At 41.5% G+C, this 19,005-nt stretch overlaps 1 protein-coding gene across 7 annotated transcripts in view; it reads right to left on the bottom strand.

Annotated features, from left to right (window-relative positions):
- The window catches only part of LOC110380881 (uncharacterized protein), a 70,671-nt gene that overhangs the window by 3,054 nt on the left and 48,612 nt on the right, over nt 1-19,005 (bottom strand). For all 7 annotated transcript variants that reach the window (XR_010276715.1, XM_021341019.3, XM_021341020.3 and 4 more), the window contains 5 exons: nt 7,380-7,493; nt 4,209-4,284; nt 3,993-4,064; nt 267-356; nt 96-189 (listed from right to left, as the gene is read on the bottom strand). Coding sequence is in view for 6 of the 7 variants with exons in the window: in XM_021341019.3 (XP_021196694.3) it covers nt 96-189; nt 267-356; nt 3,993-4,064; nt 4,209-4,284; nt 7,380-7,493 (446 nt within the window). In the remaining variant the exon portion in view is untranslated. The remainder of the gene's footprint in view (nt 1-95; nt 190-266; nt 357-3,992; nt 4,065-4,208; nt 4,285-7,379; nt 7,494-19,005) is intronic.

Raw genomic sequence — 19,005 nt, 5'->3', positions numbered from 1 at the left:
TTAAATATTGGTCGTATTTTCATCAAGTAGGATGTTATAGTCTGAAGTAGTGTGCGACGTATAGTTTGCCAAGTGCAAGATAGGAAGGTACTTACTTGGGACTGTTAGTTGAATTTTGTTTTTCGAGCTGCCGGAACTTGGCGAACGGCGACACGGGCTTGGGCGCTGGCCTGGTCATACTCTCTATCACTGTGAACAATTATACATTAAGTCGCTGGTCGTTTATATACACATATCGTAAATGTTAGAGAACATGGCCCAAATACCTTTAGATGTTTTAGTTGTGGTAGTGCTAGTGCTAACAGTTTCTGACGAGTTCCTCCTCACGCTGGATGTCACAGTTACTTCCTCTTCCTCTGCAAACAACACATTCTGATTAGTTCGCTGCGTTGGACATAGACGAGACAAATCTAACACTAACTCGAAACACTTGGAAAACAATCAGCAAGACAGTACAACGATAACCTAAAAGCTATTAGTCAAATAACACGGTTACAGGGCGCGGATGAAGATGGTACGGAGGTTACGAGCACATATGTACATCGACGTGATAGCGCGGGCGGGCCAGGGGCCCGACGGAGGGCCGAGGGGGCCGGGGAGCATGCGGGGCACAAGCACAGACCCACACACACACGACTCACGCGCGTCTCGCTCGTCTCCCGCTCCTAACTAGTGGAATGTTGCGACGCTACGCTACGCGAGCGCCGACACCAGGTCCTCGAACGCGTCCTCTGTGTTGCTCTCGTCCAGGAACTGCAGCTCCGACACCGTGGGCATCGTGCGGCTGCGGCCCAGCGAGTACGCCTGCGGCGCCGCGAACGACTGGCGCAGCGCCCGCGGCCGCGTCGAGCCCGCTGTCGCCGCCCGCGACGTCTGCTGCTGCTGCTGCCCCGAGAAATACGCTTCCACAGTTCGCTTCTTTTCCGTCACTTCCTCGCGAGCGATCCCACCTTCGTACAGCTTGGGCACGGCTAGGAGGTGCATTGATTTGGCGCGGGCTACAACTCGTCGTGGCGAGGCCGACTTGGGACTAGCGACCATCTGATGCCACGAGCCCGACCTGCTGAGCGGGTTGGAACCCAGGCTGCCGGCAGACTCGCTGGACAGCACAGACTCGCGGGACGCGGCGAGCGCGCCGGGGGACTGGGGGGCGTGCGGGGATGCGGGCGCGAGCAGGGGGGAGCGGCCGGTATTTACAGGGGCCCGTACCTGGGACCTCGCCGTCTCGCGTTTTTTCCGTTCGATCTGCGTGAGGACGTCGTTTTTCGGTGACGAGAACTTGTCGAGCGCGCCTCGCAAGCTGTCGGCGGCCGAGCCTCGACGTCCCTCGTCGTTGCGCGTGCGCACACCTGTCGTGATAGTCGCCGCGCCTCGCACCGGGCCGCGCATCACACGGGTCACCACGCTGTCGTGTTCTGTCGTGACCCCTTCGTCTACACCATTGGTGTATGGCACGTCACCATTCTGATAGGTGTGGGGCGATTCTGGCGCGTTGTTAGCTCGCGGTGAGTAGGGGCTGGCGGGGCCGCGAGGCTGGTGCGGCGAGGCACCGCTGCGGAGTCTGTCTGTGTCATTTGTGACAACATCTGGCAGGTAATCCACCTTATGTGCGCGAGCTTTCTCTATGTCTGGCGTGCGTTGTAGTGGGACAAACGTAGAGACACCACTGGAAGGCGTGTAATCAGTGATAGTGTAGGCAGGCGGCGCAGGGGGTTTTCGTTCTATGGGATCACTGTGACCGTTTATTGCTGTTTCTCGACGGTTCTTTTCACGAATTTGCTTCTCATAGAACTCAATTTGTAGTTTTTGCGCATCAACCTTTGGTAGATACGAGTCTTGCACTGGGAATTTGGTGTCATCCACTTTACGCACGAGTTCTGGGGCTGAGAGGTCATTCTGACTGGGTATCGTCTTGACCGGATAATTTTGCATTTGCGGGAGTGCGTGAGTCGGTGGTGCGGTCGGGTTAAACGCGGATGGCCTTTCCCGGTAAGGCGGAAGTACGGGATCTGGCTTATTGTTTTCAAACTTCGTGGTAGCCATATTAACTACCCTCTTTGGTTTTTCCGTGTCAGTGGCCCAAGGTTTACTTGGCACAGGCGGGCTTCGAGCAATAGGCACTGGGTTTACCGGGAACGCGGGCGTATGGTCGACCGTGGGAGAGGTAACGTTCAAAACGGACGGAGGACTCCATATGTATGCTGGTGCTGCCGTTGGTGACGTCACTTTAGCTGGAGGTTTAAACGCGGACATAGGCGCGTGAGAGAACTGATTTACAGGTATGGGTCTCGCGACGAATGGTTTAACAACGAGGGGTTTTGTGGGAGACTGCGGAACCGGTGGATGCGACGGCGGCGCGATCGGTGCGGTTAGTGCTGGCGGTGCTGGCGCCGGCGGCAGGATGGGTGCCGACGACGGCGTGATGACGGGCGCGGGGCGGTGCGCGGCCGCGTTAACCGGCGCGGATGGCGGAGGGAGAGGATGTTGCACTTGTCGCGGAATTTGCACGCGCATCGGTTCCCTTCTTTCGTTTACCCACGGGGGTTTCACTATATCGTTGTTACTTCCATTGAAGAATTTTCTAGGTCTCGCGGCAGCTGGATTCACCGCAGTCTCATCTGCTGTGCGCCAAAAGCGCCGGGCAGATGACGCACTGGACGACCTGCTGTTCGTACTGTTGTCCTCGCGCTCTCGACTCTCAAATGCGTTCTTAATATTTCCAAACCTGCTGCTCCAGTTGGCAGGGCCAGATACGCCGACTGCCTCTCGGTCAGCTGCCTCGTTCTTTTTCATAAAAGCTACAAATTTCCTATCATTCTCTGTCTGGGGTCTAAACTCCGGTACAATAGGATGCGGAGATGTTTCGTCATCATTGTCGCTGTCCATGCGGTACCCACCAAAAGGCCTACCTATGTCGATAGTATTAGCGCGTTTCATACGGAGGCGTTTATTATTACTACTCCCGAATCTATTAAGAGGCTTGGAGTCATCCTGCGTGGCAGTTGGTGGTGCCGCGAAATTATAAGTGGGCGGAAGGGGCATGTATAATGGGGCACGTTTTGGGTCTTCACGCTTAAATTCCTTTTGTTGTATCTGTGGTGCTGTCTGTACGGGGGCGCGGCGAGGTATGTTTTCCTTCTGTGCATGTGAATCAAATTTGTTAGCCATAGCTGCTATGCTACTCTTGGAATCTGAGGGGCGCCGCTCCATGCGTGGCTGAGGCTGGTACGTCTGGTGAATTGGTTGGGGCTGATGCAGCAGCTGGGGTGCGTGCACCGGCTGCGGCTGTTGCACTGGCGGGGGCGGTGGCGGTTGTTGTACCTGTGGTCGCGGTTTTTGGGGAAGTGGTGCCTGTTGGTGGGGTTGGGAGTGTTGGCCACCCGCATCCGCGACTGAATGCCGATAAAAGTCGGGTTTACGAGTGGTCGGGGCGCGCTTCTCTACGACGACGTTAGCGTCTCGGTTTATTTTAGGTGCTTCGTAGCTGACGGAGTGCGCTACTGGCGTGGGTTTCTGTCGGGATGCCACCGCATCGTGGTAGATAACGGACTCGTCAACACTTTGTTTGCGTTCTGGGGTGGAAGGTTCGTCCGTGCTAGTCGCCATGGAGGCTGTGGAGGTGGCGCCGGAGGAGGAAGGTCCCTTGGCACCGAGCGCCAGCTGGTCGCGGTCTACGAGGCGGCGCGCCTCCTCGAGCTCCTCGTGCGTGACGCCGACGGTGTGGCGGGCGGCGCGGCTGCGGCGGCGCGGCTTGCGGCGGCAGCCGTCCAGCCGGTCGGCGGCGTCCAGCGCGTCCTCCAGGCGGTCGGCGAGGGACAGCAGCGCGCGCGCCTGCGGGTGCTCGGTGGGCGGGGCTAGTGCGGCGCGCAGGCGGCCCAGCGAGCGCCGCACGTCGGCCACCACGTCGGCGGGCGCGGCGCCCAGCCCGGCCAGCAGGCGCTCGCCGCCGCCGCCCAGCAGCCCCTGCAGCAGCGGGAGGAGGAGGGACTCACCGCGACTGTCGCCGTCCGCGCCGTCCGCTTCACCCGCCGCCGCCAGCGCCTCCGTCACGGCGCTCGCGCATGCTGCAAATGATTTACGTGCACAACATCAGCTTTTGTTCAAATTATAACAACCTACATACCTACTCAGATACAAGCAGTAATTTTATAACTTGACATTAATAAATATATGTATACTTTATTTCTAAACTGCCGACTAGTGTTTACCTTCTTGTTCCGCCATTAGTGTTCGGATGCGCGCGCGCAGTCGTCGACGTTGCTCGTAGTCGTTGCACTCGTCCAACTGGAATTGCGGTATGAAATTAGGTAAACAGAGAAAGTTACGATTTTATGGGACAACAACTAGACGATTACAACTTATATTTAATTTACCTACCATAACACATGTACCACTAGAATAATTTACCTTTTAAATACATTTTATAATTTTTTGATTATTCAAATTATCTGTCGGTACTAATTTAAGTTGTGATCGACCCAATTAGTTACAAATTGCCAACTCACGCATAGCTCCTGAAACCCGCGCAACATTGCAACTATCCTAAAACACTACTGTTATTCAAATACTACGAGACGAGGTGCGCACGCGCACTGTTACCAGTATCACCAGTGCGCGACAACTGTGTGCTCAACGCCTGCAGTGTTTGCCCTGCGCTTACGCAGATAAAGCTGTGTCTACACTCGTGACAAATCTGGAGCGCTTTGCTTTTTATATGACAGCCGTAAGAAGATGAGTCAATATGGTAGGATCTGGTTTGTTCGTTTACAAATGCAATGCGTTATCTTTTTCATAGAATTTAGTTGTTTTGTATCGTCCTCTATTTAGTTTTGTCTTTACAATTAAAACTCTTGTGTATTGAACAGTGTATTTAAAACTGCGATAAGGATGATTCATGAGTAGATATAATTTTTCTTTCTTTCTTTCTATTGGCTATAGGTAGCGGGTTTCCAAAATCAAGTTCCAGAACTGTAGTATTTATTTAAGTTCGACATAATTTACATATTATTTACATTTACATATTAGTATAAAATCCCATGTAATGTGTCCACCGCCTTAGTTTTCTGCACGAGTGGTCAAGTTGTCAATAAGTGACGTTTGTATTGCGGGCGCAACCGGTTCGAGTGCCGGGCCGAGCCGGAAGCGCAAGCCGGAAACCGGAAGTGATTTCTGCCCTCAATTGCAGTGCTTTGTTGTCGACCCTATGATTTGACAACGTTTGCTCATTTGTACGTGAATTGCTATGACTAATGCTATTTTAATTTGAATCTGGTAATTATCTGCGAGTATGTAATGTATATGTCACCGTAAGATTACAAACATCGTTAGATTACAATCTATCTCGAGAGATTGTAAACTGTCGAATTATTATGAACCGTAACATCTGATTGCAATTTAACGCATTATTTTTCGCTATATTATAATCTATCGATGAGAAATTGTCAACTGTCCGAAAGCTCTCCCTGATTGGTCAGTCTTTTTGTAAGATCGACCAATCACGACCAGCCGTTCTGTTCCCATGGAGTTCCCGTAGAGTACTGCTTTTCTTTGGTTAATCGCAGATAAATTTTACATCCTGGACACTTTTATATCACTAATTCTAAAGATATAAGTTATTTTCAACAGGAAATCAATTTATAATCACGAAAACACAGTTGTTTACACAATCGACAACAAACGAAATAAACAAACAAAATGGCGAATGCCGGAGCGGCGGGGGCACATTACGTTCTACCAATCAGCGCGCAAGATGCAATCCGTTCTACGCCAGTTGACAATTTGACCGCTTTACATTGATAGATTATAATATAGCGAAAAATAATACGTTAAATTGCAATCAGATGTTACGGTTCACAATAATTCGACAGTTTACAATCTCTCGAGATAGATTGTAATCTAACGATTTTTGTAATCTTACGGTGACATATACATACAAGTATAATATACTTAGCTATATACAAGGTGAAAGTTTTTCAAAGCATAGATATATTATTAAAAAATGCTATACAACTTTGCACATTAATTTCAGAGATTCCTTGCAACCGCCGACGTACGATCATCACTATATCACCGTGGGAAACCGCGTTATATTTCACAACACTAGTGTGTAAGCCTCGGTGTCCAGTGTCGTGCACCGATGTTCCCTTGCCGCGTCAGCACTACTCGCTTCAGTCGGCTTAATGCATAAACGATTAGCGATTTTGTGATCGAATGGACTAGGAGGAGGAATTGTGACGGGTTTCCTCTCTGTTTAACTAAACTTCTTTTTAAAACAAATGTAGCTGCCTACTGGCTGGTTTTGTTGTTAAATAAATTAGAGATAAATTGTTTCACTGGACCATTAGACATAGAATTTTACCAGACTTAAACATTTTGAGAGCGTCACCTAAGTTGGATTAATTTATCTAAGTGTTTTAAACTCCAGTTTTGGGATGGGATCAAACAACAGTTTATTGTTTCACATTAATTGTTATCGGCGAGCTTTTAACCTGCACCACACGTGAAGCCTGCGCACACGCAGTAGTCGCGTCAAGATTCACGCGGCGCGATGCGCGTGAGTGGCCGCGCGGCGACACACCGTGAAAGCTACCGATACTTTCCACGCAATGATTTGACGATATTATGCGTATCGTGTTAGACTTTTAGATACCTGAGTAAATTGTAAATGACAGTCGAGAGAATAGAAGAGTATATATAAAGTTTTAGCGAAAATTGATTTGGTGGTTCGAAAAAGACATCTGCCTAACCTAACCTAAGAATCGATCATTTAATCTACAATTTAATTTATGCCACCTTTATTTCAGCAAGCACAATGGAGAGATCTTTTTGGTTATTGTTCGATATTTACAGAAATGACATACCTACCTATGTAACCTTAAATTAAGTGAAGAATAATTAAATTAACTCGTCAATAACTAATGTCAACACTGCGCACGAGTGGAAGCAGCAGCGTTAATGTATAACCAGTAATTGAAACGCGATTAACCGGTGTTGAGTCAGCGGCGGCCGGTCAATGAAAGTCGTATGAATGGAGACGCGACCGGTAGGTAGGTAGTAGGTACCTGTTAGTGACTCACGCGGATCGATACTGGGATCAACTGCGATCGGAAATCAGGGATTTCTTGTGTTTACCCATAACAAGAGTCAAGGAAGATTCATGTGATATCAAAACAGTTGGTTTTAAAGACTCGTGTCAATGTCTGTGTTGTAACAATTTGCTACTTAGTTATCATGTTAAGTTCGCAAGTTCAAATCGCAAGAGCGCTCACATATTGTGCAAGTTGGTAAAATCTGCTGAATTTATTTTGTCACCAGTATTGTAGAGCATCTCAATGGCATTATATTGACTACTAAGGATAGTAATAAAACGTGTGACTCACGAGTTTCCTGAGAAGACGCTCGTCCCAACACTGGTCGACGTCGAAGTCCTCGAGGGTGCTGGTCTGCGAGCTGGTGACCTTGCCGCCTCCACTGCTCGTGGTGCGAACTGTCTCCTATAGGACAAACAGAATAAAGCTCATTAGGTTTAACAGAACAGTGTTTAGAGGGGGATCAGAGGCCGTCATTTGTAGTTTGACCGATATTCTCTTCTACATTAAGAAGACCGTGAAAAAATATATTTTTAAGATAAAATTATCAATTTTCCTAACCTTCGAACCGTGACTCACGCTACACCAATGCCGTACTATTGCAAAACGAAGTTATTTCCACGGGAGAACAGTGACATCTCCCAAACAAATGAGAAATAGTTCCACCTGACCTTGCTGATCAGCGGCCGGCGCAGGCGCCTGTTCACATCGCTGTCAATGAATCATTAGCTGCTCTATTTAGAAATGCTGACAGATCTTTCACAAAATTTTAAAGAGCTTTTCTCATGTTTTGGAAGTTTTCGCAACTCTGTCTTTCCAATTTTTGCTACTGGCTTACTAAAAACTGCGTTCCTCTATTTTACATAACTTGTAAGACATACCCTAGTAAGAGAGAGTGAGTTAGAAATGATTAAACTAGAAATAGAGCTGCATATTTCGATGTTTTTACTTTTAGTTAAAAGTAAAAACAGTTCGTAATCATGACTGACAACTTTATATTTCATCTTCAGCCTATCATGTCACCTAAATGTATTTCTTTTTTACTAATTTCAATCTTAATTTCATTTAAAAACAAGATGTCTGTGGTTTCAGACATATATCAGAGACGAGCCAGCTGTTAGAGCGTGTCGCAATAAATTAAGAAGTTAAAGAATTTGAAAATTCATTGATATCAGGAGAGATGGCGGAGTAAAAGCAAGCAGCTAATTCCGTCCGGAGCGACATATGTAGATGTATGTATGTTACGTTACGGATTGACCTTGAATCGATCATACGGACAGGGCTGCCGTATAGGAACATTTAATTTATTTGATACAGTTTATAGAGATTTTATGGTGCGTTACGTCATCGCTGATTTTATGGTGGAAAATATTGAAATCTCCAAATAAACGATGTCGAAGTTGAAATCTATCAGATAAGATTTTAGACTGAATACCACCAGGCCAAAGTCAACCAATCCACCTTCGACAACTTGGTGGAAAACGTCATGTATTTTCTAGCTAATTGAATACAAAAAATGGAAATCAATTGATGCCAACCCTAATTCTTCTAACGTAGTATTTCAGTGTTACGCTTGAATAGTTGTATCGTCTATTTCTGATATTTGCGCAACCATACACACACACACACAAACATACACACACACATACACTATGCTAACGACCACTACCTATATCTTGATCATTAGATAATGTACGATACTGAACAGTTTATTATGTTACTAAACAGGAATCTTAGAAAAGTGTAGGAGCACTTAGCTCAGTTTATTTTCTAGCTAGTTTGGTTTTAAGGTAAATAGATTCATTAGTTCTGAGTTCTGAGAAATGTATGGTCAGTTTATAAATCTTGGCTAACCCATTAACGCAGTTCTGATGTAAGGCAAAAAATAATTAAGTACCAAGTATGCTATCGTAAATGGTGTGGGCTTGTTGGTATTAGAAAAATGAATTTATAAAACTATAGACACAAGCTAGTAACTATTTCGTGATGGCTGTGACACTAAATAAATCTAGTGAACGATGTCGCATAAGATTTACGAGGACAGTCAAAAAAATAAAATGCAGCTTGGCATACGTTCTGGATATAAATGTTTTTGAATCTATTTTATTTGAAGGTAATACAAAACTGCAACTATACTCTTAAAAACAACTACGTTTAAAATAGTCGTCGCTTGAAGATCTTGTACATATAGTTGGTAGTGGAAAGCCACAAATAAGCTAAGACAGACAGACCCCAGAAATTGCCGATTGGATCTTCATAATGGTTTTCATTGTAGGATTTCTAAACTTGCTATTCATTTGTCATAATCTCATTGTGAGCTTATCAATTTTTAATAACACCTCAGTACGAGGTGGTTGAAATATTGAATCATCTGTTTTTCTTATCGGAAAACAAACACTTTAGATTTGTGTCTAATCGATTCGTGTACAAGTCGAGTGTAAAAACGCAATGCATTTTGTAATGCATGTTTCAAATAATGCATTATAAAAATATATTGATGGACGGACATTACTTATGGGCTTTATCTGACTGTAAACATGTTATGCCAAAGTTAATGCTCATGATGTTTTGATTTTCAAAGGGTGAAAGACTGGCAGGTATAGCTTTACAGTTTCTTTCGTATTCCGCAAAATCTTTTTAGTTTAGCAGAGTAAGAAACTGGAGTTTGTGAGGCCAGCATTTCCGCGCGTAGCGTATGGTGTTCATGAATAAACTTTATGACACGGGTGATGAATACCGCTTGTTTATGCGAGATGCGCGGGCGCCGCTCCAACGCGGAACTGGCCACTTTTACGGCTAAGCTTATGACGTGCACATTTAGTGCGGCTGATGTCTTCTGTGATACAGAAGTAGTGCTTACCTTACTACCAGATGCAGAACATTGTCAGGTGTGGCTGACGTTTGGCAAATTGTTGTCATCATAATTAACACTTCTGGTTTAATATTATTCATTCTGTCAGTATGATAGAGTTGTAAAGGCTGGGTTTGTGGCGCTTCCAATTTGTTATATCACTGTGCTTTGGCTTTGCGATTGTTATTTAGGTTTGGGTATAAGTATACATTTATTCATGTTTATTTGACCTAGGGCAGTTTCAGAATGTTTTACTTCAGTGATTGATAATTTGGAGCAGTGTTTTTCACATTCAAATTTTCTATAATAAATCTTAATAGAATACAATCTACACATCCAAATATTTGTCTTCATCATCGTAACTGATCCGTTGTCATGACAACTGTCTCGCGCGAGTCTGTCACAGACTCCCAGCTATTTACCAATTGGTTGTCAGTCAGCTGCTATAGTTAGCGCGTGAGTCAACAGGTCAAATGGCCCACATGCCATACTCCAAGTCTTGTTGCATTCCCGGCTGCCCGGCTAATTCCAGTAGGTACAATGTCTCGTGTCCTTGCACAAGAATGCAAAGAAACTAATACTTCTGCAAGCTATATTTTCATTCGAAGTTATTTCAGTTGGAGACCGGAATTTTAAGAATTTAGAAATAAACAAAGGGGATGCTCAAGGATAACCAAAAGGTTTGAAGCTTTCGAATTTGACCAGCTACAAGATGAAGAGGTGATAAGCAACTGAACTAGAACTTTCTAAAAATGATTCAACATCTACATAATGTTCTATCCATCATCATCATAACTCATTGATTGACGTCCAAAAACAGAAACGCATACGTGGGCGTTCGTTGACATCTGCGATAGGGCGTGATATCGACATGAGTCAGTCCTCAGAGCGGCGCGTGCCAATAGGCAGGCCCTTTTAGCCTCTTGTTTAGTCTATGAATGCTGTAACTAGAGTGCACAGCAACTTATCGTTTACAAGTATTGATGGACTAAATAACTGTGTTATTGGTTCTAGTGGCGATGTGGCCTCATTGTGGCACAGTGACGCCATATGAAGCTTTTTAATGTTTGTTAATTGGAACATTGTACGCTTTGTTTGGGTCTTCCAGACTGGGAGACTAGTCTAAATTAATAGTTGTCTGTCAACTCTATTAGCGAGTTATTTAAATGTCCCACTGAAAGATCTCAGTTTTATAAGGAGAAGAACTGACAAAGTGTCACATTATCAATCTAGGACTGAAGCGACTTTGAAACGATCTCTACCTTACTCCTTATTTTCTTTTGCTATATCTGTATCATCTGCAATATTATGATCAATTTTCAACTCGAGGAAGACAAGCTATGTTCATATGATTTATTGTATTTTATTTGGCTAATATTTGCAAGCTTTGTTTGTTTTTGTAATATCATCCGTGTCCAGAATGTAAGCGTTTTGTTGTGATAGTTTATTTACCTACCACAGTCCTGCGTGGGAGGGTGGGAGAGAGCAATGTGAATCGTACGTCTACACACGTTTTATTTTTATTCGCAAACACTTGACTTCAGAAAATAAAGAAACATGAGATAATCATGAACTTGTTGCAGCTGCTGGATTGAAATATTTTTGTGATTTAAAGTATCATCATATTCAAATTCGCGATAGAACATGAATGGATCTGTAGTTTAAGAGGCCGTCCTCCAACTTAATATACTTAGATAAATATGGCGCTTTTCTATAAGGAGTGTAGTGTTTATTGTTTTATTTATTTAATGCTTTTGGCTAAAGGTACCTTTTCTAAATCCTTCAATTACCTTCTCATCATATTTTTATCAACAAAACTTACAAGTTTCATTGACGTCTTCCTGAACAAAATCAGTTTCATGCACTGACATTATAACCTGACCCTATTCCATAGCAATTGATCCACAATCTCGCATACTACAATAATAATAGGCGCGATATATTTCAGAAGATCACTGGGCCACATTTTTGGCAGGTCGCTCCGAAACTGCGCAGTAAAAATAAAACTCGTGCGCATCTCCGCTTCCAATAGATCCGCACTAGCGGGAAGTGCTGGATTGTGAATACTTTTGTGCAGGACACGTAAGATGATATTCCTGGTCGATAATAGTGAATTTTATGACCATTTTTCAAATCGGGGTGTAGTTAAACTGCTATAAGTATGCAATGTTTCGAAAACCATTTATGTAATTGATTCTGTCAAAAGAAGGAATCACAATAGCTTGCAGACTTAGGTAGGTTTAGGCTCAACGGGTTTCAGTTAGGTAACTAATAGATTGGAAATTGTTGAATGTATATAAAAGGGTGAATGATTCTGCCATGAGAGCTGTACGTAATTACATCATAAATAAATATTCCTCTAAGTAGAAGTAATAAACTAGGTACGTGTTTATGTTAATGAACACCAAGCCATATTTCCTTAATTTCCTTGATTGCGACAATATTTTGAGAAAGTCTCATAATGTTGATTTTATAATTATCGACGTAAACTGTTAAACTGGAGATATATGAAGTAATAACTGTTTCTCGTAAGTGGATGATATAAACATCATAATTGCAATATGAAAGTGTTCAGCCTCGTAAAGTTGCGATGTGTGTTAATTACTGAACAGTAAAGATTGAAAATAATCGTTAAATCGCTACTTGCATTATTAAGTTACCTGTTGATGTAATTATTAAGGTTGATAAGAAATCCATAACTAAGCTTCATAGCCACACTGACTTTATAATGTACCAAGTATATGATGTTGTAAATAAATGTTTACGATATTGATACCTCTGGGAAAGCTTACTGTAGATATTGAACAGGAAATTACATTCAGTTGCTATTTGTTTCAGTATATACAATAACAATGATATACAATAAGTTACCAAATGCCTGGAAAGACTTAAGCACACCACTGTTTAAGAGTAAGTTACGCCAATTTTTAAATGATAAAATTTATTATACCATTTCAGATTTCTTAGCAGAAAAAATATAATTTATATGTATGAATGTTTAATTGTAAAATTAGTAGTAAGTTAATTGATCTCATATAATATTGTGATTATAAATAATAGATTAATAGTAGGTAATAATGTTTATAATAGTAGGTAATAATGTTTGCATGCCGAATGGTAAAATATGGCTGAACCTTATAATTATAAGAACTTTTGTACACCCATATTTGCAAAATAAAAATATTCTATTCTATTCTATTCTATATCTTCTTCTATTTGTTTGTCACAAAACTTTCTTCTAGCCTTTAGACTCTATTATCGTCATTTAAATAAAACGGCTGATTAATGTGATCGCCAGGTGCCAAAACAATCGCAATATGTTCTGAGTGCATTAGATCAAGTGACGGAATAATTTATGTTAGACAAATATCAACATTACGTATAACCGTACAAATGTGTTTGCTATTACGAAAACACTTCAGATTTCAGGGCTCTTACATACATTTTAAAGACATACATTTTGACTTATCACAAATGAGAATATGTATTTAGTTTCTTTGGTACCTTTAGATAGTTCTAAGACGTCAATGAGAAATTTTTAGGGCATAATATATGCATTCGGTAATGTCAAGATGATCCCTCCCATTATCTGAAGTTTATTATTAGAGTTGACATTTGCCGATACTTGTCGGCCTTGTAACTGAACACCCGTTGCCTATTACTGCAATATATTCTATATTTTATCTACCTGTCAGTGCCATCACGACGCTTACTTCGTTGTTATTGCAAACAATATTGTTTACTATGTAAACGTATTTGTAATATTTAATTAACAGCTTATAGTCAAACTACTTAACAAATCATACAGTTCATGAGTTTACTTGTCGTATTATTGCCAATTACGTGAGATAATTGTTTGCTTACAAATGTTTAATCATGTAAAACAAATGGTAAAAGAAGTTGTAAGTAGTGACCTTTTAACGACATAACAAAGAATAGGCTAGTTTCCTAAAAAATAATAATTAGTCCGTCTTGTAGATTGTCCAAAATTAAGCGATACGTATTTTTTCTTTTTTAAATTGGATCAGAACTTGTTAAGATATAGCGTGTTAAAGTTGAGTGTGACGTCACAAGTTGCTACAATTTTCAGGACACTGTGACGTAAAAGACCCCCACTCCTAATTTTTGAAGTGTATTATCTTTGTCATTTTATGTTTAATTAAAAAAAGAAAAAATACGTATCCAATATTTTTTGATTATCTAAAAAGCGGACTAAATATTATTTCATTATTTCGACCCTGGACATACCCTATTATCTTTGAAAACAGCTCGACTGCAAACGGTTTACAAAAATTCTGATGTATTTCTGCAATTATGCTTCTTAATTATTGGATAAATAAAGCTGTTATCCAACTAGTGTTAATTTAAGCTCATGCTAACTGTAGTGTGTTCTAGCGCTAGCATCACCGCTCCAGTGCGCACGCGCGGCCGGCTGCGCACGCGACGCCCATTAGCACGTTTAACGGACGTTTTTCTGCAGCCGTCGCATTGTGAACACCAATGCTAATGGCGTCTCGTGTCGGAAAACTAAGACAATTTCCTTTACCGACTGCGGAGATTGAAATAGTGTTATGTTTTCCGGAGGTTAGTGTCCAGACACTCTAATACTTTCTTATTTTCTCGTATGTGATTACCGGCCGGTAAATATAGGGAAATGAAACGCCTATGTATAAGTAAAGCGGAGACCGCCTAACGTCCTATTCCTATACTAGCTGTTGCCCGCGACTTCGTCTGCGTGAGCAATATAGAATTTCCAATTTCGTTTATTTAATCATTCATTGCTCAACCCCCGTAGGAGATAGCGTGATAATATATAGCCTATGTGTTGAACCGGCCCCCAGGTAATAGTCATGCAAATTTTGATTTAAATCCATGCAGTAATTTTTGAGTTTATCCGGGACAAGCATACAGACAAACAGACATACAGACAAAAATTCTAAAAACTACATATTTGGGTTCAGAATCGATTATGGATCACCCCCCAAGTATTCTTTTAAAAAAATATTCAATGTACAGTTTTGACTTTCCTATCATTTTATTATATGTATAGATGTAGTATTGCAATAGTCCATGATTTAAAACGACACGAGAGTTACAACACAGCAATTGCTGTACACTATCGACTTAAATGGCGACAAAAAATATAAAGGACAAATAATATCATAGCAGAATCACCGAAGGACCATGTAAAAGTAATAGTATATAGGTACCATGTGCATGTACCACTTAACTAGTCAAACACTTAATATATGTTAGTTAAACAGACTAGAATATGATAAACTTAAGTATTAGGGAAAAATAAAAAGAAAGATCCAAAAAGAAATCTGACAGATTAGTTACTAAGGAACTGTGTATGAAACTTCTGCAGATATATTTGGAAATATAACAGAAATATAATTGTCAGTGAAAGTGGTAATGGCGGGAAATGATACCAACATTACTGTTGCGAGACACCTAACTGTGCTGTTTTTGTGTCTCTAACTATGAGGACATAATAGTTTTACGATTTAACTGGACTTTAGTGAAACTGACTAAAATAACTTTGTTTGTGCCTTTTTTGGCACTGACATAGCTAAGAACAACATACAGGCATTTTCCTCAGGATGCAGGTGAAACCGCGGGCGGAGACAAGTCTACTAAAAGCCTATTTTCAGTAGTAATAATAAAAATTCAATGGAAGAAGAGCGTAATTATAAACATGAAGCCCGATAGCGAGTGTCCATTAGGCAGACTTGGCGTCATATTCCGAAATACCCGCGTGTGTGACCAGTGGGAAAACTGACCATTCCCACGCCACACACACACACGTACACGGCTATTGTTTTACATATATGTAGGTATATGTTACATTAGTATTACAAGCTGATTTTATATTTTAGGTTTAGGTCATTTAGAGAGAGATTTTCTATTCTATTTAGTATTTTCAAATAGCTTTTGCAATTATAGTTGTAAGCAGCAGATAATAAACATAATAAACGATAACCGTTTATAGCTATTAAAGTTATAAACTGTAGAAAACTTTATTTTCATTCAAGCTTTTTTTTGTGCTAAGATCAAGAACCTAGGTATCTTTCAGTATTAGATACACATTTGTATCTGCTAAAATAAAATTGGCTTCATCAATTATTTTTTTTAATATAAACAAAGATTTTCCTATTTTTTGTGAAGACCACACATGAACGACTTCCTCGTCTGAATTGCTATTAAAATAGACGAGCACTTATTTCGCAGTAAGACACGCACCGATTGCCCGCACATAACGACTATAAGCAATTACGCCGATTGTTATAGCACACATATTCACATACATGCCACGCTCCGCGGGCCCGCCTGCAGCCTGCTGAATATTCATAATACATATAATTGCTAGTGATCATTACAATGCTCTTGTAAGATGAATTAAACCAGTTATTGTCTTACTTTGTTACCTTTTTATCTGGTTTTACGCTCAATTTAGCTAATTAGATTCGGGTTTTTTAATGTTCAATCATTTCTTGTGTAAAATTTAAATTATCTTACTTGTAATTATCAACTTATTGCTTGTAACTTGTAACTATGTCATATAATTATTATATTCGCACCGTTAATTGAATTTTATTTATAAGCAGAATGTAATTCCGAAGACTCGCACCTTTCGACATCCGGAGAAAAGTATATTAATTACAGGATATGAAACTCTATAGCCGCAGCTATAAAGTTTATATTATATCGTCACTGGATACTTGCAGCGTTAGTTATGAGACTTTCCTGTGATTGATATGCGTATGGACATAACTAACATATAGAAACGTCCTGGGGAAACTCTACTATACTTACATGAGCTTTCTAATTCGTCGGAGAAAAACAGCACAAGTTTCTACACTCTCTGAAAACTTCGCGTGTATTTCTAATTCTCACACATTATAATATCGTAATCATAATAAACATTTTCGCAATTTCTAAACAAAATCTTGGCACGCGAGATCAGGAAGAGTGCAATTCAGTCAATGCCACGGTATATTCACAGTAATCGGATTGGATAAATTAGAATAAAGAGTGTTAATTTCTTTGTTTGTGAAACCTTGGCCCTTTTCTCATTACTATCGCGCTCCATATGTGGCTATAGGGGAAGCACAGACGTAAGGTCATTAGCTCGAGCTTGTACGCAGCTTGGCACGAGACCAAACGGCGCGCGCGCACCCGACTGCTTTTGAACAGTCTCAATATGGAAAACTGACAAAATGTATTGTGTTAGACACTGTCGTTTGTTTATGCTATTACTGTCCAAGTGAATAGCTATGCCTAATCGGAGTCTGATCTGGCAAAATATATGTTTGACTTTATCAGGAAATCAGGGTCCTATTCTATGTAACATATGATTCTATTTGTAATATAAGACAGCTCGAACACGTGGCGTATCGTAGGAGGATGTTATATTGTCAGTGAGATGCCAAACAGATGTATCAGATTATTTATTGAAGACTAGGTAGGTGATAAGATGAACTAATAATACGTATCTTCTAGAATCCTATGTTTATTGCTTGCTAAGAATAAACAGACGACCAAAGGACCGACTGAAAAGAGGCAATGACACCAATTGACATGGTATGTTGAAGCGTGTAAATAATACTTCTTGAGAGATCCAGTAACTAAAATCGTACGAAGCTTCAAGAATCAAGCGACAGAACTTCTAAGACAATACTCAATCAATTTCACACTTCCATTTCTGAGTCGTACATGTCAACACAAACAAACAATAAGGCTCATTTCCCCGTATCAGGACAATGTGCGTCGCACGCGCAGCCCACGTGGCAGTGACTAGGGAAATCTGCTACACATACATACGTCACATCGTATTTCTGAAGTCGCGGGACGAAGGGACAGGGGGAAGGGGGAGAGTTCCCTGAATGATGTAGCAGAAATTCAGGGCTTTTTAATCAGGCCTTATTTTCCTGGTAGGGAAATTTTTTGTGTGTTTTTATCACTTGTTTTCCACTTTCCTACAGTGAATCAGGAAAAGTAAGAGAGGACTTCGCAAAAATTGAATTTCCTTGTATGAAACAAGGGTTTTTGTGGACTTGGTTTTGGCGATGTCATTCTTCAAACAACTTTGTGTTTGTCTCCTACGAACGTTGTTGTTTATTTCACTTTGTATTTTGTATCTCAATGTAACACAGGTGTCATACTGTCTATGGCTCTTTAACCACAAGTTGAATAGAACAATGGAACTTTCGGTTTTGAAAATCAACAAGTTATTTTCACTTTTCCTTTCCTTCCTATATGAAGCTTTGGACGTATTTATAATAGGCGTGGAGCCACTCGGTTCACCTTGCACTACTTGAGGGATATTAATAGAGCCCTTGTGGCTTCCATGAGCATCTGTGCTGTGGAGAGGCACCGCCAGTGTTCGCCGTATTACAATACAACTCCCAATATCTGGTCTCTCATTGTTGCTGATATTCTGAGAATGCAACTGATACACATATCGAGATGATGAAACGTTCAGTAAATACATGAAGTAAATAGAAGCAATGTCGTCGTTCTTCAAAAATGTGTTGAAAATATGATACCTACTGAACGTTAGCCAAGAAAACGCAATCAGCCATATTAAAATCCGATTAACGAACATTTAAGTTCTCTAGGACGGGAAAACTAAAGGCATTGTTACGCCAACACCTTCCACAAGAGACCCATTAACCGTGGTGACCTAGTTGTGTTGGCGCGAGATTGGCGTGCTAATATAATTAGCGCAGGCGCATCGGTCAACGACCGGCCACCGCGCGGAGTGACCGCTCACGCGCTGCGGGGACGCGGAAGCGGAATGCTGACATTTTGAGTTTTAAATATCGATTGGGATTGACTTTTGGGTACGGGAGATAAGTCTTTGATGGCCCAATAGATAGAATGAGACAGGAATTTAGACAATGTCACTACGAACTTTACTGATACCATTATCAATATTAGTAGATCCTTCCTGCCTGAATTATCTGGAAGTACGAGAGCACCACTCATTTGAAGTCTGCATTAACTAGCTTTGCTTGTAAATGTTAAGTTTTGTTTCCGCTCTCTCCAGCACTAAGAACGCAT

Source organism: Helicoverpa armigera, chromosome 8, assembly GCF_030705265.1.
Source record: "Helicoverpa armigera isolate CAAS_96S chromosome 8, ASM3070526v1, whole genome shotgun sequence".
Classification (NCBI taxonomy): Eukaryota; Metazoa; Arthropoda; class Insecta; order Lepidoptera; family Noctuidae; genus Helicoverpa; species Helicoverpa armigera.
The sequence above is the reverse complement of the archived record's forward strand: the minus strand, read 5'-3'. Positions and strand labels throughout refer to the sequence as shown.